This window comes from Phoenix dactylifera, chromosome 16, assembly GCF_051530095.1.
Source record: "Phoenix dactylifera cultivar Ajwa chromosome 16, Ajwa_hap1_PhDact_Kaust_v1.1, whole genome shotgun sequence".
NCBI classification, from domain to species: domain Eukaryota; kingdom Viridiplantae; phylum Streptophyta; class Magnoliopsida; order Arecales; family Arecaceae; genus Phoenix; species Phoenix dactylifera.
In genome coordinates this window covers 16,089,155-16,110,780 of record NC_143205.1, presented here as the reverse complement: position 1 = coordinate 16,110,780, position 21,626 = coordinate 16,089,155, and the positions used below count along the sequence as shown (strand labels likewise).

General features: G+C 42.9%; 2 protein-coding genes and 1 non-coding gene across 4 annotated transcripts; 1 reads left to right on the top strand and 2 right to left on the bottom strand.

The window, feature by feature from the left end:
• Nucleotides 1–799: 799 nt before the first annotated feature.
• On the bottom strand, nt 800–8,574 carry LOC103706369 (putative gamma-glutamylcyclotransferase At3g02910). Of its 2 annotated transcripts, none has more exons than XM_089927895.1 (2): nt 7,036–8,574; nt 800–1,201 (listed from the first exon to the last, which is right to left on the bottom strand). In XM_089927895.1, exons 1-2 carry the CDS (start codon nt 7,560–7,562, stop codon nt 865–867), a joined length of 864 nt encoding a protein of 287 aa, XP_089784021.1. In that variant the 5' UTR covers nt 7,563–8,574; the 3' UTR covers nt 800–864. The 2 variants fall into 2 exon arrangements, with proteins under 2 accessions (XP_089784021.1, XP_088568832.2); XM_088712706.2 differs by lacking the exon at nt 800–1,201 and adding an exon at nt 3,740–6,698 and having other exon boundaries at nt 7,036–8,241.
• Nucleotides 8,575–15,941: 7,367 nt separating this feature from the next.
• On the bottom strand, nt 15,942–17,937 carry LOC149751140 (RING-H2 finger protein ATL39-like). The gene is made up of 2 exons (XM_089927681.1): nt 17,833–17,937; nt 15,942–16,517 (listed from the first exon to the last, which is right to left on the bottom strand). Exons 1-2 carry the CDS (start codon nt 17,935–17,937, stop codon nt 15,942–15,944), a joined length of 681 nt encoding a protein of 226 aa, XP_089783807.1.
• Nucleotides 17,938–20,957: 3,020 nt separating this feature from the next.
• Nucleotides 20,958–21,029, top strand: TRNAQ-UUG (transfer RNA glutamine (anticodon UUG)). Its single transcript has one exon. It is a non-coding gene; the product is annotated as a tRNA-Gln (tRNA).
• Nucleotides 21,030–21,626: the final 597 nt, after the last annotated feature.

Below are 21,626 nucleotides of genomic sequence, written 5' to 3'. Positions count from 1 at the left end.
TCGCCTAAGGCCCCGGCCCAAAGAAGGCCCACCGCAGAAAATGCCTGAAAGACAAAATGGAAAAAAAAAAGCCCCCTGTGAATTCGCCTTAGGCCGGCCCACTGTAGGGAAGGCCTCAAAGACAAAACGGCCTTAGGCCCCCAAATACATTGGGCCGCTCCTGTTGATGAGTTCCCTGCGAAACTCATTCGTCTTCACACGCCCGCACTAACGCATGAAATGCGTGCATATGTGCATTACACAAAATAAAGATTATAGCCTGCATGGAGAGGGGAGTAGGATATATCTCCGGCTTCCCCTAGCTCATTTGTCACCACCCTTCTTTGAGGTGCATGTCATGGACACTGCAGTCCAAGTATAGTTCAATTGTTCAACAAAACAACCATGCTAGGCTCCATCAAATGGAGCAATAATTGATTGAAATGAAGTCGAAGAGAGCAAACTATTTTTTTTTGTTTTTGGTGAACCGGATACTTCTAGTATGGATACATCCAAAAAGATCCGGAGCGCACTAGACAACTCACTCTTTCCAACCCAAAGAATGTCTCCAGAATGGTTGGCTACGTATGAGGTCACCCAATCTGCAGCCCCGTTGGCCTGTCCATACGGAGTGGTTCTCCTAGAGAGCAAACCATTTAAGAATTTTTGCTAATATTTCATCATTATGGAGTGAAATGACAATGATGAAACCAAATTACGTAGTCGAAGCAATTTCTAGTTAATTAATATTGTAGCCGCACTCGATTAATAATTTTTGGGGGAACTAATGTCCGGTCCATTTTTTGACCGGACCGTAATGTTTAATCCCTGTTGAACATAAATTTAACAACCGGTCCATAACCATTTCCAATGCATAATAAATTTTCATGAAAAGACCATAATGCCCTTCACCCTCTTCATCTTCATTTTTCCTTTTTTTTTCCTGTTCTGAATCCTATTCCTTCCAACTTCCAAGCCATCCCGTAAGGTCTGCAAGTGCCCGTTCCGCTTCCGCATCATCGGCTCCGGCCTCCAGGCCAAGTGAGACTCCCTCTTCGCCGCTGTCTCCGCCGCCGCCTCCCTTGCCCTCGACCTCCATCTATGTTTCTTCCCCACCGTCGCCGCCCGCGAGAGGATCCAAAGGAGAAAGGGTCTCGGCCGCGCTCCACCGACCACGTCGCCGAGCCACCGCCGGCCTCGGCACTCTTCCGGTTCCGCCAGCCTCGCGGGAGGAGAAGGAGGGAGGAGAAGAAAGAAGAAAGAAGAAGGGGCATCGGGAAGAAGAGAAGAAAAAAAAAAGAAAAAGAAAAGAAAAAAGAAAAGAAAAGAAAAGAAAAGAAAAGGAAAGAAAAATAAATAAATAAATGCATAAATGAGTGTGTGTGTGTGTGTATATGAATGAACGAATAAATAAATAAAATAATAAATAAATATATTTCAATAAAATAAAATAATAAATAATAAATAACTAAATAAATAAATAACGATCCGACACTTTTTTGGCGCTGCCGGCCTCGCAGGAGGAGAAGAAAGGAGGGAGGAGGAGAAGGAAGAAAGAAGAAGAAGCTTTGGGAAGAAGAGAAGAAAAAAGAAAAAAAAAGAAAAGGAAACAAAAAGAAGAAAATAAAAAAATAAAAAAAATAAAAAAATAAAAAAAAGAAAAATTAAGTTAACTCACTATTGCAATTAAGTTAGTAAGCTTGAACATAGTGCACATAGTAAAACTATCTCTGCGTGTCATTTTTCTCCATCTTGAAAATTCAGTTAGAAAACAATAACATATACTTAAATCTTGTATCACAGTTAGTACCTTATCTCAAACCTTTTTTGCTCCGTTTTTGCTCCATATTGGGAATTCAGTGTGTACGACGTTTTAGTACCTCACCTCAAACCTTATACATCAATGCCGACATAACACCTTATTGTGTACAGTATTAATTTAACTGTATGTGCAGACAATTTATCTGTATGCCAAAACAATTAAATTGTGTGCAGAGTAGAATTTACTGTGTGCACGGTTAATATAACTATGTTCTGGAGTAAAATAACAGTCTTGAAACATTTGTTTTAAATCTTATGCAATCTTCAGAAGGGTAAAATAGCGAGGGAAACAAGAACATATGCATACGGCACATAAATATAAGATGAGTGCATTTGCATTTGATAAGTTTTGATCAATGTCTAGACTGAAGTCAAGTAGAAATAGATCTTAGACTAATGTGTTGTAAAAGATGAATGTAAATATGTGCATTTTTATTTTTTGTGTAATAAAATAACAGATAATATGATTATGTTGATTTTGTTCAGATGATTGGCTTCCTTTTCTGCTTCTTGTCGTGCTCATTACTGAAATGTCTATCATGATGACTTATTATAGGTTCTGAAACAGTTTCATAAACTGTGCCAGCACAGTTGTAATATGGTTATGAGGCTATAAACAGAAACATAAGCAGGACATGCTTAAATATCTATCACACTTTCAGAAAATCAGTGTGCCAATTGAATTTGTGTTCCTCCAATTTGGTAATTCTGTTTGGAAATTTGTTTAAAATCGAAGGCTGTACTCCAAATGGTTGATAATTGAAAGTAGGTACATAACTTTTCATTATCAACAGGCACCAAACTGACGATAAAGAGTACCGACAAATCTAACAACTAAAGTGTATCGGAGTTTGAGAAAATTTAGCGTGCCATTTTGCTCCATCTCCACATTTCAATTAGGAAACATAAACGTAAGCTTAAATCTTGTGCCAAAATAGTTCAAGTGCTTAAAAGCGTAACAGAGTTTCAGAAAAATGAGCGTGCCATTTTGGAAATTTAGTTAGGTCCCATTATCATTTTGGATATCAATAATTATAGTTCCAGAATTTCAGAAATTGCAGCATGCCATTTTCCTTAAAAGCGTATTAGAGTTTCAAAATCCTCTGTGTGCCATTTTTGGAAATTATTCCATGGAAGCAATAATAAATGCTTAAATCGTGTATTACAGTTTCAGATACTATTATTCCTATGCTTAAAAGTGTATCGGAGTTTCATAAAATTCAGCGTGCCATCTTATGCAACATTTTCTGAATATCACTTAACTGGGTGCACAGTTTAATTAACTATGTTCGCAGTTAATTTATCTGTGTTCGGAAACAAAGAAACTGTGTGCAGAGTAGAACTTATTGTGTGCATAATTGAAGTAACTGTGTTTCGGGGTAGAATAACATTCTTCAAACTTTGCCAAACCTTCTATTCATCAAAATTAGGTGTTCACTATTTCATTAAGAGATGTAGCAATGTAGATTTAGTGTTTACTCTGTTTTAGTACCCCATCTCAAACCACTTTCAACAATTTCAGAATAATACTTAACTGTGTGCGCAGTTTTATTAACTGTGTTCGCAGTTAATTTAACTGTGTTTTCCAACAAATAAACTGTGTGCATAGTTGAAATAACTATGTTCCGGGATAGAATAACGGTGTTCAAATATTACTAAACCTTCTACTCATCAAAAATAGGAGTTCACTGCTTCATTTTGGGATGTGCCAATCTAGATTGAGTGTTTATTCCCTTTTACTACCTCATCCCAACCACTTCTACAACAATTTCCTAATAACGTTTAACTGTGTGCACAGTTTTATTTATTGTGTTCGCAGACAAAATAACTGTTTTCCAAAACAAATAAACTGTGTGTATAGTATCATAAACTGTGTGCACAGTTGAAATAACTGTGTTTCGGGATAAAATAACGGTGATTAAACTTTGCCAAACCTTCTACTCATCAAAAATAGGAGTTCACTACTTCATTTTGGGATGTGCCAATCTAGATTTTGGCACGCTGCAATTTCTAAAATTCTGGAACTAACTGAATTTCCAAAATGACACGCTGCACGCGTTAAAGTTTACCGCAACAGTGTTGTAAGTGTGTGCCAGCACATAGTTTAGTCACTTTTTGAGAACCTATAAGTTATATTTCAGCATCTGAGCAATGAGCATGATAGCAAGTAGAAAATTTGGCCAATCATCTCAACATAATCAACATAATCTAATTTTCTGTTTAAATGTTATATGACACAAAAAAATGCAAATGCACTCATCTTACAATCAACTTTTACAACACATAGAAAACTATCTCTTCCTACTTGACTACATTCCGTACATAGATATTTTCTTATTCTTGTTATTCTTGTAGGCAAGAAGCCATAAAATTTAGAGATCTTTGAGATCGGTTTAAAGTGGATGTGTCGTATGCATATGTTCTTGTTTCTCTCGCTATTGTACCCTTGTGAAGATTGCATTGAATTTAAAACAAATGTTTCAAGACTGTTATTTTACCCCAAAACATAGTTATATTAACCGTGCACACAGTAAATTCTACTCTGTACACAATTTAATTATTTTGGCATACAGATAAATTGTCTGCGCACACAGTTAAATTAACTATGCACACAGTAAGGTGTTATGCCGACATTGATGTATAAGGTTTGAGGTGAGATACTAAAACGTCGTACACACTGAATTTCTAATTTGGAGCAAAAAAGGTTTGAGATGAGGTACTAACTGTGATACAAGATTTAAGCATATGTTATTGTTTTCTAATTGAATTCCCAAGATGGAGGAAAATGGCACGCAGAGATAGTTTTACTGTGTGCACTGTATTCAAGCTTACTAACTTAATTGCAATAGTAAGTTAACTTTATTTTTCTTTTCTTTTTTTCTTTTTTTCTTTTCTTCTTTTTCTTTCCTTTTCTTTTTTTCTTTTTTTTTCTTTTTTCTTCTCTTCTTCCCGAAGCTTCTTCTTCTTTCTTTTTTCTTCTCTTCCCTCCTTTCTTCTCCTCTTGCAAGGCTGGCGACACCGGAAGAGTGCTGGATCGTTATTTATTTATTTAGTTATCTATTATTTTATTTTATTGAAATATATTTATTTATTATCTTAATTATTTATTTATTTATTCATTCATTCATATATATTTTTATTTATTTATGCATTTATTTATTTATTTATTTTTCCTTTTTTTTCTTTTCTTTTTTCTTCTCTTTTTCCCGATGCCTCTTCTTCTTTCTTCTTTCTTCTCCTCCCGCAAAGCCGGCGGCGCTGGAAGAGTGTCGAGGCCGGCGGTGGCTCGGTGACATGGCCGGTGGAGCACGGCCGAGACCCTTTCTCCTTCGGATCATCTCGCGGGCGGCGATGGTGGAGAAGAAGCGCGGGTGGAGGTCGAGTTCAAGGGAGGCGGTGGTGGAGACGGCGGCAGAGAGGAAGTCGAACTTGGCCTGGAGGTCGGAGATCTGCTAGGCGGTGGCCAAGTGGGCGGAGGTTGCGGAGAGGAGGGCAAAGACGAGGGAAGCGAGGAGGTCGGGAGTGAGGGGGTGCGGGAGGAGGAGGGCGGCGGCGACGAGGAGAAAGATTAGGAGTGAGGCGGCGAATTGGAGGGCGTCGAGGCGGTGGACGGGGGAGTGGTCATCGGCCACGGCGGGGGATAGGAAGGCATAATGGGGGAAGAAGAAGGTGAGTTTCAGTTTGGGGACAAAAACTGGGTACTTTGAGGAGGGGTATTTTCGTCTCATAAAAATACTCTCAAGGACCGGGAATTAAACATACTAAAATTATTGGACTGGTTGTTATAAGACTAGTCAACAGGGATTTATTGTCATACTAGGGTCTTTTGAAGGGTGGGGAATTAATTTCTCCATAATTTTTTTGACGAAACTCCTTTCCAACCCTTCCAATAATTCAAATACCCCATAAAGCAGTGGTATTGGCTTGTCCTTTACTTAAAATTTGAAAAAACTCTAGATTGAGCTATGCACTGTGTGCTCTGCGGGTCAGAGTAATTTTTCTTGAAGATAACTCAACCACGATGATTGGCTGGATTCAAAGGGACACCAGTGGCGCAGGTGGGTGCCACCCTTGCTCCGAAATATTTGGGCCATGATGAGTGGCGATGTTGCTTTCCAAGCCAAGCATGTTTACAGAAAGGCTAATAGGATCGCAGATTGGGTAGCTTCATACGTGACCAACCACCCTGGGGGGCCATATGAGTTGAGAAAAGGGAGCTAGCACTCCAAGATTTATGATTTTTTGACTTTTTACGATTCATCCATACTAGATGTGTATCGGCTTTAGCAAAAAAAAAAAACAACTCTAGATTTGGCATACTAATTGTGTGAATATTTCAAGAATAAGGTCTTTACAAGATTGTTTAAAGGTGTCGATAGGCTTTAATTCAAGACCAAGGTCCTTACGGAACTAACCACGTTGAAACTTGAAACCACCATGCCAAGGCCAAGGCCTCACCTCGAACCCATGTATCACGCTTAAACCCGATTGCTAAGTCTTTTTCTTGCACTGAGAAGTGGAGCCTAACTGCGAATGCCGCCAACCCTTTTCAATACCGCCGCCGACGTCGCCGTGCAAAGCCGCGACTCCGGCACGAAGCTCGCCATCGCCGTCGCGAAGGAGGCCCAGAAGACCGCCACTGCCGGCGTCCCCAACCTGTTAACCACCCGACCGCCGGCGGACGGGTCCGGCATCGGCAGAGGAGCTGATGGAATGGCAGCGACTTCGAGGAAGCTGCCGCAGCGGCGGTAGCGGTTTGGGACACGCATATACAGACCTGGGCATAAATTTTCTATGCGGAGGTATTTCTGCGTAGAAAAATACATGCGGACGTTTGCACCAGAATCCGAGCCAGGCCATCAAAACATGCGGCAAGTCCGCACCTGCACATAAATATTCTATGCGGACAAAGCATCCGCATAAATTATATATGCCGAATTCCGTACAGAAGATCGCATGGAAACAAGATCTACGTAAGGTCCGCATAGACGTTCCATGCGGAGGCAAATCCGCATAAACCAATGTTATGCGGACGTAATGTATTTATCTACGTCATGTCCGGTGGAGGTTTTATGCGGAAGTAAAAAACGCAATAGAAAAAAATGTATGCGGACATTTTTCACTCGAGAAGCCTCCGCGCTTTTGGAGAAAACAACATAAAAATGTATTTACCAACGTAAATTTCTGCAACCAAATTAATCCTTACCAATTTTTAAAATACAAATTAAACCTTACTGATTAGTGGACGCGAGAAAGATCTGAATCTGTCCGAGGAATGTGGTGCCCCGCGGGCGGTCCTTAGGCCTACAGTATCCCAGCGCATCCTCCTCCGAATACACGCGGAGCCCCTTCTCCCCGCTCCGCCTCCACATCTCCGCCGCGTAGCTCCGGTGCGCGTAGTACGCCTCGGCCTCGGCCGCCTCCGCCGCCGCCTCCTCCTCGTCTCGTCCGCCGCCAGAGTTGGGGACGACGGCGATGGGGAGGCGCTCGTAGTGGCCGCGGCGAGTGCCCTCGAGGTCGTCGATGCGGGCGAGGCCGCGGGCGGAGACGGCGAAGAGCTCGCCGGAGACGCGTCGGCCGGAGCCGGGGATGGGGAGGAGGAAGGGGATGCCCCAGGGCCCAACGACGAGGGGGAGGCTGGAGGCGGTGCGACCGGCGGCGACGAAGGAGGCGTCGCCGCTCCGGATGAGATCCTCGATGAGGCCGTGGTTGGGGAAGTCCCGCTTCAGCGTCCCGTACACGAACACCAGCGTCCTATCCATGACGAGCCGCAAATGCCCTCTCCCTTCTTCCGCCTGTTTATTACGTGCTGTCCCCCGGATTAAGAGTTGGACGCTGGATTGGATCTTGTGACCGATTTAGAATCCTTGATCGCTGGAATTTTTAATGGATATAGATGTGGATATTGAACAATTCTTGCAGGAGAGGAATCTCCAATTTATGTGTCCAAAGATTCTTGATCATCACCGGACAATCATAAAGGTAGGTCGGTTCCAAGACCTCCAAGGTATCCATAGAATTTCAAACCGCCATGGCTGTTTGGAAAAACAATGAAAAATCACTCCTTCTATCCATAAATAGAAGTAAAGCATCCCGAAAAAGAAAAATTAAGGCTCAGATATTATGAAGCAAACAGAGTACAAGAAAACTTTAGGATGACTCGGCAAGAGTTCGAAACTAGCTGGGTCGGAATGAGGCTATAAACCCTCATTGAACGATGAAAGGGAGAACAAGAAAACCTACGATGATCCGCCAAGAGCTCAAAACTAACTAGATCGAAATGAAGCTATAAACTCTCATCAATTGAACGATGAAAAGGTGGAGAGACAATCTAAGCTTGACTTTGAGATTTTCCTCGTACAGGCCAAGCCGAGAAGGAGAAGATCCAGTCACTCGGTCCTTGAGACTGGCGAGCTCAAAAGTGAACTTGAGATGAATAAAATGTTGAGCTCGGAGCAAGTTCATCTTCTCTTAAGTAAGGGCTGACTTGTATTTTGACTCGGAGTGGACTTTGGGCTCGACCTCTTTTAGAGGTGTGGATCATCGAGCTCAAGGAGAATGGTCGGATGACTGACTCCCAACTAAGACCTCAATTTGAGTCTCGCTTATGATGTAGAAAATCGAGAAAAGAAAAAAGAAAAAGGGCAAAAAAGAAAAAATTCAAGCAATCAGAAACAAAAACCTACAGGTGATCAAAAGAAACCAAGGAGAACATTGGAGCTGAAGAGGAGGAATTTTGCCGCAAAAGCACCCGGGAGAGAGCTCGAGCCATTGAGGAGATTTGCGAAAGAAGCAAGAAATACAAAATGAAGGAGGGTGTTATCCGTATATAGGGATGTAAACAACCTTGATTAAAGCAACACTTCGACTTTCCGAGCTGATTCAAACACATGCCAGCTTGGGATACAATGTGTGCGATTCATCCAGATCGCCGCATTAATAGCGCCTCAGAAAAACTCCAGAATAATATCTCGAGATAGCTCCGATATATAGCACTTTGAAAAGATCAATCGACGCATTAGAACTCTCTTCTAAATGCTTTATCTTCGATCAAGATAACGATACAACTTCCATCACGCGATCTAAGATTTAGTTCAACCTCGAAAGTGGGGGGCAAATGATGGAGAAAATATTAGACATTTAGACCTCGATATTAACCGAGATGAGCAAGTTTGGTGAAAATTGAGGTGCCACTTTGCTTGCTAATAAAGACCGGTAGTTATGGCGATACTACAGTCAATGTGCGATTGGCGTAATTGCCGCCACATACTGTTCTCGCGGGACCATTATTACGTTGTTAACATGCAATCAACTGTTACCTTATAGTTAAGGCACATCGCGCCAAATTAGAAAATGGATCAGTTTTCTATACTATATAAATGGGTGGCCCGAGAAGTCTAGAATAAGCTTATTTTGGAGACTCCTCTTTACAAATTTTCTTTGTTTTATAATGTTGCTCTACTATTCTGATTTAAACATCGAAGGTCCTCCGCCGAAAACTTTCTTGCAAGTAGGCTTCTTGCAGATTAGCCTCGAAGGTGACCAGATCTTTTCACCACGATCTCATTCGACTCAATTCTTACTGAGCTTAAGGCGAGCTGGACGGCGTCCCCTTCTTGGTTTAGAATTTAGGGCAGCCATCGATACAGATAAATATCTTATCCAAGAACCAAACTCCCACTGATTTTTTATCGAGACATCCAAACCGGCCCACAATTTTATTGAACAAAAATCAAGAATTTTGAAAAAGTTTAAAGTAAAAAAAAATCTAGACGATAAGATATACACAGAGTAGTGAAATATTAACAATTAGAGAAATTTCACCCGTTTTTTTTTTTGACTCGCTCCTCTCGATCTCATTTCAGAGCCAGAGAGTGTCCGGTTGCTCCTTGCAGACCTTGGCCGTCTTCCTTTGGCCCCCGAAAGCCCTAGCGGCCATCAAGAAGACCCGATTCAGCCACTTCAAACCACCACCCTTGGCACCGCCGACAAGAACGTTGCCGGCAACCCCGACTGAACTTGATCTCCGAACATTCCCTCTCTCGCCCTCTTCCATCCTCGCCGGCGGACGCCTCCCTCCGCCGACCACTGAGGCGGATCCCCGCCGCCCAGAGGCGGCGAGATCGGAAGAGGAGGAGGAGACGGAGGAGGTGCCGGAGGGGGAGGAGGAGGAGGATAGAGATGGCGAAGTGTAGCAAGGACAGGGGCGCAGCTGGGCGCAGTCGGGGCAGAGGGGGAGGAGGCGGTGGCGGAGGCAGGAGGGGCAGACCCCGCCGCCAGCAGTGGGGCCGAGGTGGTCGCAGGGGTGGCGCCGGCACCGTCCGGGCTCCTTTCCCGTCATCGATCTCTTGCCGCCGCCGACCTCTCGGCCGTCGGATCCTTTCTCCGTGTCACGCTCGATAAATAGCGGGGGAGGCGGCGGTCGAGGCGGGATTTTGGTTTCGTGGGGGCAGCCGTGTCGGAAGTTTTTTTCTCACAGGTTTAAGAAACGGGTTTATAGAAATATCTATGCGGGAGCAGGATCTGACGTTGCCTTACTACCATGGAGACATCTTATCCGTTTGTTCGAGGATACACAAATAGGAAATGGTTTAGCGTTAGGTGTGGCGCCGTAAATGGGTGGATGGGATGAATTTGAGGAGCGGGCCAACATCGTATCAAAATTCTGCTGCATGCACGACTTTTGAAGGCCGATGCATTTCAAACTTCCCCGGCAAGGTGTGGAAACTGTTTTGGGTACTTTAATACACACAGTTCAGGAGTTGTTTTAATATCGTACCAACTTTGCCCTCTGTGGGTTCCTGAAAAACTTTGGTTTGAGGGCAGTTTGAGGACCTTCAGGGGGAACAAAGTATTTTTCCAGAAACCAGGGAGATTTTTTGAGGGCTCGTTTGGTTCGCGGGAAGCATTTTTCTTCCTAGGAATATGATTCCTGGGAAACAAATTCCTAGGAAGAGGATGCCTAGAAAAGTATTTTTGGCATGTTTGGTTGACCATGGGAAAGTGACAAATTTCCAAGGTGCTTATGTTTGGTTGGCCATCCACTTTTCTAGGAAAGTTATATATAATTCCTATTATGCCCTTAATAAAAATTAAATTTTTAATGCCTCTTTAATGCTTCTTTAATGCTGAAGGGACTTTTTGGGAAAAAGTAAAAATGGAGTGATTCCCGCCTCATGGGAAAGTAACTTTCCCATGTTTCTCATGGGAAAGACTTTCCCATGAAATGTGGGAATCACATTCCCATGGGAATATAACTTTCCCTTCTCTCTCCTTTGAAAATTCCAACCAAATAAGAGGCATCTCATTACTTTCCCGTTGACCACACTTTCCCTCCTTCTTTTCCCGCGAACCAAACGAGCCCTGAGTGGGAAACAAAGTTACTTGAGTTATTCAAACTTTGAAATCATTTAAAAACCTAAGGTTGTGGGAAAGAATATTCAATGTACTTGTATAACAATAGCAGCTGATTAGTGATAAAGGGGCATAAGATATGGCATGCTTTTGATGTTTTATTAATTATGCATGCACCTTTGGATGATTGCCAAGCTATACCAGAAGTCTTTCATAGGTCTGCAAATGGATACCTGACCCCATTCGGACTTGATTTCATATTTCAAGTCATATTTTGGACTTGAACCTAATCGATTAGTTGATCGTATAGGGTTGAGCCGGATCCATGAAAAGGATTTTAGACTTAACCTGAAATATGACCTAGATCCAATCTGAAATATTCTGCTTTTATTCAGGACTATGTTGAATTTCTAGTTCTAGTTAAGCATCTAGCTATTCTTTTTATAACTAAATATATAATAATTAATATTTAAATATAAAATTATTTTAAAAATAAAATTAAATTAAAAAGAGTCAACTTAAACTTGAATTTTTTTTCAAAATTTTTATTTTATCCAAGTAATTAATTATGTTTGAATTTATAAACCATGATTTTTAAAATATATATTGTTATACATGAGGACATTGAATCCACCAAAATAAATAATGAAACATAAAAGTACAATTTAAGTGAAAATGAATAAAAGGAGATGTACTTATTGAGACAAAAAAGAGGAATTAATTTAAATGAGAGTTTATTTAATAAACTGGAAAGATATTTAGAGTGAAGAAAAATGAAGTTTATATAATTTAGATTCTTAATCTATGTCGGATCAAGTTCTGATCAGGTCAGACTCTTTTTTTTTTTAACCAAATTAGATCGAGATGATATATAGGCTGGTTTATGTAATGTCCGGGCCCAATACAGACCGGGCCCAATACTGTAGGGCCCAGTTTGAGGGTATTGGGCCAGGGTGAAGGGTTAGCAGGCCCAGAAAGAATAGGAATGCCATCTTCCCCGATGGCTGAAAAGACAGGACCACCAGATGGCCAAAGAAGAGACCCCCACAAGCATGCACAACCAGAGCCCGCCACCTCCTCCTCCTCCTCGGCAGCTGAACCCTGAGCTGGCCTGAAGGGAGGGGCAGGTGGTGGCTCCCAAAGCCCTGAGCAAGGAGAGGGTGCCACCTCTCCTTGGGGTCAAATCACAAGCTTAGTTTTTATAGACCTAAGCCCTGCTAACCCTAATCTTGGATACACCCTCCTAAGCCTCTAACCCTCTGATATTCTGAACCAGAGAGCTAGATCCCAGAGCTGGAGGTGGAAGGTGCCCCGCAGCCCAAGGGAGGAAGGAGGGAACTTGCCGAGAAAGTGTCACTGCCCGACTCCACTCAGCCAAGTCAAGGTAAGCACACTGCCAGTAGACTAAAGCGAGAGAAGAGGGGAGGAACCCCCTCGGTGGGGGTGTTCTCCTCTCTGTTCCATTCATGGAACAGAGGGGAGCACACCGGCACAAGGAGGAAGATCGGGCAAGAAGAAGAAAACAACAAAACCCTAGGCCGGACCCACGGGCCGCGGGCTGGACCCACGGGCCGCGGGCCGGACCAAGGAAACCCAAGCCCAGGCCCAGCTGCCACCCGGGCCGAGCCCAACCGGACTCGGCCTACGGGGTGACAGTCCCCGGCCGCTGCCGCCCTAGGGCAGAGGGGCAGCCAGGGGGGCCGCCGGTTCTGGCCATGCCGGCGACCAATGCGGCCCCCAAGGCCGCCAGCCTCCGCCCCCGCCTCTCCGCCGGCGAGAGGTGGTGGCGAGACCCCCACAAGAAAAAAGGAAAAAGGGGGAAGAGGGAAACAGAAGAAGAAGAAAGACAAAAAAAAAAAATATTAAAATACTTACCTCGGGCCACGGCCTTACCTAGCCGTGGTCGGAGCCGGTGAAGACCCCCGGAGGAGGTCCGGCCCCGACCTCGCCTCCCGGCCCTCCCCCTCTTCTCCGGCATCACTTCGGAGAAGGGAAGAAGGGGTCGGCCTCCCGCCGTCGTTGCCCGAGGGAGGAGAACCCTTTCGGCCGATGGATCGGGGGGCGCAGCATCTCCCCGGTCAACTGCGAAGGAGGGAAGGCGGCCGAGAAGGGGCTTCGGCCGGAACAGGAGGGGACCGGAGGCGGAGGAGGCCGGGAAGGGCCTCGGCGGAAAGCGGGGGAGACGAAGAGACCGGAGGAAGGCCGAAGAAGGGAGAGGGGCGCGCGAAAGAGGCGGAAGCCTCTGGAACCCCCTGGAAAAGGCCCTTAACGGGTCTGCCTAGCAGGTCGGATCCGAGTCCGGATCCGACACCCGTTAGGCCTAAATCCTTTAATTCGATTTGGGTAAGTTCGATGAGGGATTGATTCCAGCCCAATCGAGTTAAACGGGTCAATTAAGCCTAATTGGTGTTGAGTCTGAACCCAATCAAGCCTGATTGAACCCGAATTAAGTAGATTGGGCTAAATCCAAACCCAATAGGAACTGAACCGGGCCCAATTGAATGAAATGGGTTAAATTAAACCCAATTGAGCTGGGCCTGAACCCCCATTTATGCAATAGTAATCCCAGCAGGCCCAATTAATTGTAAATCAGGCCCAGTCCAAGCTAATTAAATTGGCAGAGGGCCTAATTGGCTGAAAGAGGCTGGACTTAGTTTTAAATCAGGCCCAACCCTGTCATTAAAAAGCCCAATTAACCATATGGACCCAAGTGGCTTTAAATGAACACCAAAGGCTTCAAATTGGCTAAATTAAAATGGGCTAAGACCCTTGGTTGGGACCCAAGCAAGTCCATGATAAGATGAACCAAATTCTATAATAAATAGAGAATAATATGATTCCTATAATGTGGTTTTTAGGAATCAACGATTTGCCACCAAGACTTTGGATAACGAATTTGCTGTAAGTAATCTGTCTTAATCCTATCGTAGATCTTGTATTACGTTTTATAAGATGAACCAGTGTTTTTTTTATATACAATTTGAATTGTATGCATGATTAGTGAAGAATGTAAGTAACCTGTCCTAATCCTGTTATGGATCATGTTATGTTATTAATGTTTCCTAAGCATTTATTTTAAGTGTATATGTTTCTTGCATGATATGTTACAATGCATAAGTAACTTGCATGATTCCAGAAGCTATGGCTATGTATGCGACATGATGATACTGATATTTTAATCATGCATGTAAGTTTGTAAAGTCTTAGCTAGCCAAGAGGCACTGTAATGGCTCAAAGATGCTACTGATCGAATGCAACTGAGCTGGCCTTGCTAGTGGCCGAGAATAACTTCGCTGGCCTTGCTAGTGGCCGAGAATGACTAGCTGGCCCCGCCAGTGGCCGAATGGACTTCGCAGTAGCATCCGAGAGAATGGACCACGGCATGCCGGGGGCACGGTTTCATATGCATATATTATGGAAATTTCAAAGATGCTACTGATCGAATGCAACTGAGCTGGCCTTGCTAGTGGCCGAGAATAACTTCGCTGGCCTTGCTAGTGGCCGAGAATGACTAGCTGGCCCCGCCAGTGGCCGAATGGACTTCGCAGTAGCATCCGAGAGAATGGACCACGGCATGCCGGGGGCACGGTTTCATATGCATACTTTATGAAAATTTTTGTGATTTGCACGATTGCTTTGTTTAAATCACATACTTATTGTGCCATGATGATTATTAGATGAATATGCATGTCAGCTTCTCAAACCCTGATTTATATGTTTAGTCTACTGGTTGATCCGGTAGGATTATGCAGGATTACTTACTGAGCCGTGTAGCTCACATCTGTTTATGCTTCGTTTTCTTTCAGATCCTCATCAGTGATCGCCATCAGATATGTTTTTATTTTGTTACAGAGCTTCGTATTTTTGGAGAAGCTTATATACTTTTGTACATTTGAATAGCATAGAAGTTCTGTATTTTTTTGGTTTAAAACCTGAAGGTTGTACTGCAAACTTTTAATATATATATATATAAGTTTGAATCCTTTTGGCTACCTGTTACCCCTGTATAAGGCTGCGTGCTACTGTGGGCGATAGTCGGCAATAGCACGGCCGTGTCACGGATCCGGATCCGGGGCGTGACAATTTAGGCCAACCTAAAAAGGTACAAGACTTGGACTTGACTTGGAATTTAGATTGGAGCTAATTTTTAAACCCGATCCAACTCACGGGTCTTCAATTGGGTCAGATGCAGATCGGATCACTGTTCGACTTGACCCATTTGCAACTTTAGTCTTTCATAGTTATGAATTTTTTACTAATTAGAGGATAAATATTGCTAAAACTATGATTGGTTAATTTTCTTGCCTGGTTGCATCATCGTTTTAAGCAATTGTCTGCTGCATGATTCAATCTTTCTTGTGCATATTTTCTTTTGTTTATTTATGGGCACATATTTCAGATAAATGGGTAATAACAAATAATCGATAATTGGATACAACTTTGTGCTCTTTCTTTCTTTCTTTTCAGTGCATTGTGCTAGCCTCATTGGCACGTCTAATGCATGATTTTTTTTTGAACAATGTGTAATATAATATATGATTTTTTTTTGAACAAATGTGCCTCTCCAAGATACTATGCTACGGAAGTCTTCAACCCACTCCCTCCTCAGTCAACAAAACCAACAACAAAAATAAAAAGAAAGGGGAAGAATTCCCATCTCCCCGTGAGACCATACCAATTCACGGCAATACCGGCGGCGATGAGAAAATTCAAATCATATATACACTGCGAACAAAATCTAATGTATAAAAAAATATTTTAAATTCGTAAAAAATTTCCAACCCCGGTCACCTCCTCGTCGCTTCGTCCTCCCCGTCCCTCGACCGTCCGACCACGTGCGGCCTCCCGGATTCCCCCTCCCCCTTTTCGCTGATGTTGATGATGTGGCTATCGCCGGCGGCCTCCATCACCGCCCGGAGCGCTGCCTCGTCCGGCACCGCCTCCAGGTCCGACCGGCACACCGGGCACGTGGCATGCTCCGCGAGCCACGGGTCGATACACGCCGGGTGGAACGCGTGGCAGCACACGGTGAGCACCCTCACGTCGTCGCCGCCGGCGAACTCCGCCAGGCACACCGCGCACTCCACCCCGCCCTTTCCCTCCGTCACTCCCCTCACGGCGGCGTACGGAGCCACCGGGAACGAAGCCAGCACCGCTGGGTCCAGCCCCGCCTCCTCCCCCCGCCGACGCCGCCCCGACTCGCCGCCGCCGCCGAAGAGGACGGCGAGGCGGGTGCCGGCGAAGTGACGGCGGAGGTCGTTGCGGAACAAGTAGAAGGAGAAGTAAACGAAAATAAAGACGAGGATAATGATGCCTGGGAAGGGGAGGGCGTCGCATATCACAGATGACCCATGACTTACTAACTAACAATTAGAGAAAAAATTTGGGCAAATCTAATTTGGTCATATCATAATTATGAGGTGCTGGGTGACCCATGACTTGAAAGACTTGCAATTGAGCTCCAGTCAGAACAGATGACCCATGACTTACTAACTAACTCGGTCTACAAGCCAAATTTCATATCACACTATTTTTTATCTGTATGACTGATTGGACGGAACTCGGTGTCTCCCAGCTCCCCTCTCACGAGGACAAAAAAAATCCCAGACCTTCTTCCAAAATCCAATTCCATTACAGAAAACTGGCACATGACCCATATTCAGTTGCAGTGTTCCCTCACTTTCTCCCTTCAAAGTTCAAAAGTTAAAAGAAACAAAAACCAAAAAACAGAAGGAAAAAAAAAAAAAAAAAAAGGCAGCTACCGAGACACCAGAGGTCTCAACAGTGTAATAGATCGAGAGAGAATCCTGACGGGCCGACGTTCCTTTGGATTCTGTGAACCTATGCTTGTTGCTAACTTGCTATCCTCCCACACTGACCAACAGTACCACAACCCACGCCAAAAAAAGAAAAAGAAAAAGAAAAAAAAAAGACTTTCTTTTGCTTTTCCTCTCTCTCTTCGGGTCCATTCGGGTCGGGTCGGGTCCGTTTGGTAAACCCAGACCCGATCCAGAAAATGATTCGGGTCCAATTTTAGAACCCGACCCGGACCCGCGGGTCCTAAAATTCGGGTCGGGTCGGGTCTACGCGGGTCGGGTCGGATCGGGTCACGGGTCGACCCAACCCATTTGCAGCCTTATTCGCAGTTGGTACCGTAAATGATGATGGTGTGACGGGGGACGTGAAGGCTTGATGCGGGTATGGCGCCGTTGGGAGACGCTGGAGATGTCTGTTGGAGTTTATTTTGGTTTTTCTTCCTAATCTGCCAAAATTGGTTTGCGAAAAATATTTTTTTTAAAAAAAATATGATTCTTGAAAAGAAGATTCCTAAAAATAGAATGCTTGGAAATATACTTTTGGCATGCTTGGTTAAACATAAAAAAGTGACAGATTTTCAAAGTGCTTATGTTTGGTTTACCATCTACTTTTTCAGAAAAGTTGTGTAATTTATATTATACCCTTAATAAAAATTAAGTCTTTAATGCTTCTTTAATGTTGAAGAGTCTTTTTGGAAAAAAATAAAAATGGAGTAATTTCCGCATCATGGGAAAGTAACTTTCGCATGTTTCTCATGGAAAAGATTTTTCCATGAAATGTGGGAATCATATTTCCATGGGAATACAACTTTTCCATCTTTCTCTTTTGAAAACTCCAACCAAATAAGAAGCATCTGATTACTTTTCCGTTGACCACACTTTCCTCCTTCCTTTTCCCGCGAACTAAACGAGCCCTTATGGATTTAGCTAACGCTTTGTAATATGGGTTCAGTTCTACGGTGTGCATTTTGCACCGAAGACAGAGTTGTTCGGTTTTGATGGATGCTACATCATCTACTTATAAAAATGAATGGCTATCAAACAAAATAGGATATATACATCGCATTTTGCATGGTGCATCGATTTTGAATTAATGTTTGACAGCTATCTATCTTTATGATTCATCGAGAATTGTATAACTACCTGCAGCCTCAAGGTTTCACTTCAATTTGCTTGTAAATTTGTTTACTAGTTATTAGGTACTCTTTTGGTCATTGCCCGGTTTCAACCGGTTCTCTGTTAAAAGTAAGGCTGCAAATGGGTCGGGTCGACCCGTGACCCGATCCGACCCGACCCGCATAGACCCGACCCGACCCGAATTTTAGGACCCGCGGGTCCGAGTCGGGTTCTAAAATTGGACCCGAATCATTTTCTGGATCGGGTCTGGGTTTACCAAACGGACCCGACCCGACCCGAATGGACCCGAAGAGAGAGAGGAAAAGCAAAAGAAAGTCTTTTTTTTTCTTTTTCTTTTTTTTTTTTGGCGTGGGTTGTGGTACTGTTGGTCAGTGTGGGAGGATAGCAAGTTAGCAACAAGCATAGGTTCACAGAATCCAAAGGAACGTCGGCCCGTCAGGATTCTCTCTCGATCTATTACACTGTTGAGACCTCTGGTGTCTCGGTAGCTGCCTTTTTTTTTTTTTTTCCTTCTGTTTTTTGGTTTTTGTTTCTTTTAACTTTTGAACTTTGAAGGGAGAAAGTGAGGAAACACTGCAACTGAATATGGGTCATGTGCCAGTTTTCTGTAATGGAATTGGATTTTGGAAGAAGGTCTGGGATTTTTTTTGTCCTCGTGAGAGGGGAGCTGGGAGACACCGAGTTCCGTCCAATCAGTCATACAGATAAAAAATAGTGTGATATGAAATTTGGCTTGTAGACCGACTTAGTTAGTAGGTCATGGGTCATCTGTTCTGACTGGAGCTCAATTGCAAGTCTTTCAAGTCATGGGTCACCCAGCACCTCATAATTATGATATGACCAAATTAGATTTGCCCAAATTTTTTTCCAAAAGCACAAAAAAATTAGACCCGATCGGACCCGAACCCGACCCGAATCAGACTCGAACCCGACCCGAACCCGACTCGGACCCGACCCGACCCAACCCGATCTTCAACCGGGTCGGGTCCGGGTCCAAAATTGGGACCCGAACAAAAAACCGGGTTGGATCGGGGTCACCTAGGACCCGACCCGACCCATTTGCATCCCTAGTTAAAAGTGGACGCTAGTGTTTTTCGAAGAGTTATGCCTTTAATCATGTAATATATAATTGCCGGACTCATTAATGCCCACATTTCCAATATTATTAAATTTTATTTTTGATTTGATAAAATAATTGTCAATGGGTTTGTATAGTTTTAGCAACACATAGGGGAGAGGAATAATGCACAAGCATTTTTAAGAGTCAAAGGGAGCTTCGTGAAATAATCTATGATATCTAGGAATATATTGATCAAAATTTTATATAACATTTCAGATTTGCTTGAATTTTTGTGTTATCTTGAATTGTATTATGAACTGGTTTTATTTATAACAATTTATAATTTGCTCCTCTTTTGATGAATTAGGTCACTATGATGAAGCCCGTAATATATAACCTCTTTTATTTTTTTCCAAAATAATATAAAATTGCAAACATGGTGAGTTTAATTCTCGTTGATTTTTTGCCTAGTGCAGCTTAACTTTGACTAGGCGTGTTCAAGTTTAGCCTAAGCCCAATAACACAAGCTCAAGCTTGATCCCTTTACCCACTTGAATAAGCAATACCCGAGGAACCTTAAACTATGACACTATTCTTAATAATCTAAAGGCTGCAAATACGAAAATTTCTAATAGAGATCCAAGTTGACATTGGCCTTAAAGCAATTTTCACCAAAAAAAAGGCCTTGAAAAGAATCTAAGATGGTTTATGCCTCTATAAATAAAAAAATCTTTACGCTGTGTAATTATTTTTAGCTCCATTAATTTGGCAATAGGGTTACAAATGCAATACTGACTCGAACCAGACTATCAATGAGATATTTGATCACCTTGTGCGTTGTTATCGTAGTTGCAAATAAAGAAGGTATTATGGCACAGTGCATTTTTTAGCATATCTTTCAATCGACCCAATGCCACGCCAATTAAAGAGAGTCTGCTGTGGGGACTCCTTCATACCTCCTTGGTTTTCCTCCAATCATGAATACTAGTTGGGACCTTCCTTACTTACCCAAGGGATTGCATGAGTAGACCATCTATTAGACCCCAGGGTATTATAATTGCATATTTGGCCTACCATATTTGGTTTGCTAGGAACGTCTGAGTTTTTTAGAACAATATAATCAACCACCGAAATTCATATTAGAGAGGGTCATTATCTAAGCAACAGAAGTTATCCACTCACCTTTCATTAGAGAGTTTGTGACAGCTTAGGACATTTGGGACTCCACCTCAGCTCATACAGCGATCAAAATGACTTTCATCACTTAGGAGCCCCATCTCCAGGCTTCCTCAAAGTTAACATCAATAGTAGTGTGCTTAAAAGTGATAATAGAGGAGGCATCAAATTTATGATTAGAAGCCCTAATTCTCGACTCATTATTGGTGGAGGGAATCAGATTCATGACACCATCATCCTTGGAGCCAAGTTGAGGGCTGCTTGGGCAGGCATTAGCTATGAGACACTTTGCTTAAGGGTTGATTTCATCCATCTGAAGGGTGACTTGACTATGTGATTGGTTGGATCTAGAGGTTGTCCTTAGGTTAGTCATATCTACTATGAGGGCAATAGAGCTCTGGATTGGGTTGCATTCTTTGCTAATATAACACTCTGATGATGTATTGTGGGCAGAGTGTACGATCATGCAACCTTTCTTTTGAGATGTTGTATTTCTAACTCTTTTGGATGTACTCATATGAACCTTGTGTGATTTCTCTAATCTATTAAAAAAAAAAAAGGTAAATTTTATCATTAGGTCTTCAGAAATTTCACTATAACTTCAGGTTCATATGGGTTCCATGGTCTAGTGGTCAGGACATTGGACTTTGAATCCAATAGCCCGAGTTCGACTCTCGGTGGGACCTTCAAAGTTACTACAATTTATTGTTTTTTATTATAAAGCTTTTCTTTTATTGCTGTAATGTATTATTATATCTTTTGTCATACCTTTTTTACCGTGCAATTGGAATTTAATTCCCTTCATTCCTGGTAATATATTTTGTCACACCTTTTCTACCGTACAATTGAAATCTAATATTCTTTATTCCTTGAATCCATAGACTACAGGATAGCATGTAAGACTCCAAATTTTTTTGGATAATCTACTCCCATGCTCAAACCCGGGCCCGACCTAAATCCAATTAGGCTAGCCTGAATTATCCATTTGGGCTAAAAATAGATATTATTGAACTTGATTGAAGTTTAAAAATTCATAATATTACTTCATAAGTAAATAAGCTGGTTAAAAATTGGGCTCCCTTCTATAACACAAGTAAATGATATATTATACATTTTTAATACTCTTTGTTCCTGGTAATATTCCGACTATGGGATATCAAGGTTGAATCCATAAACTAAAGGATAGCATGTAAGGCTCCATGTGGGTTGGGCTGGGATTTTTTTTCGAGCTTTGGGTTGGACTAAGGCTCAAAATTTTTTGAATAATCTATGCTCGAGCCAAG

What these genes read in the sequence shown, in the direction of transcription:
- LOC103706369 (XM_089927895.1), bottom strand. Translation starts at nt 7,562, where the DNA reads ATGGATAGGACGCTGGTGTTCGTGTACGGGACGCTGAAGCGGGACTTC. An exon ending in TTTCTCGCGTCCACTAATCA is followed by an intron (nt 1,202 to 7,035) that starts GTAAGGTTTAAT and finishes TCCTCCCGCGAG; the next exon opens with GCTGGCGGAACCGGAAGAGT.
- LOC149751140 (XM_089927681.1), bottom strand. Translation starts at nt 17,937, where the DNA reads ATGCACACCGTAGAACTGAACCCATATTACAAAGCGTTAGCTAAATCC. An exon ending in AAAGTGTGGTCAACGGAAAA is followed by an intron (nt 16,518 to 17,832) that starts GTAATCAGATGC and finishes TCTAATTGTTAG; the next exon opens with TTAGTAAGTCATGGGTCATC.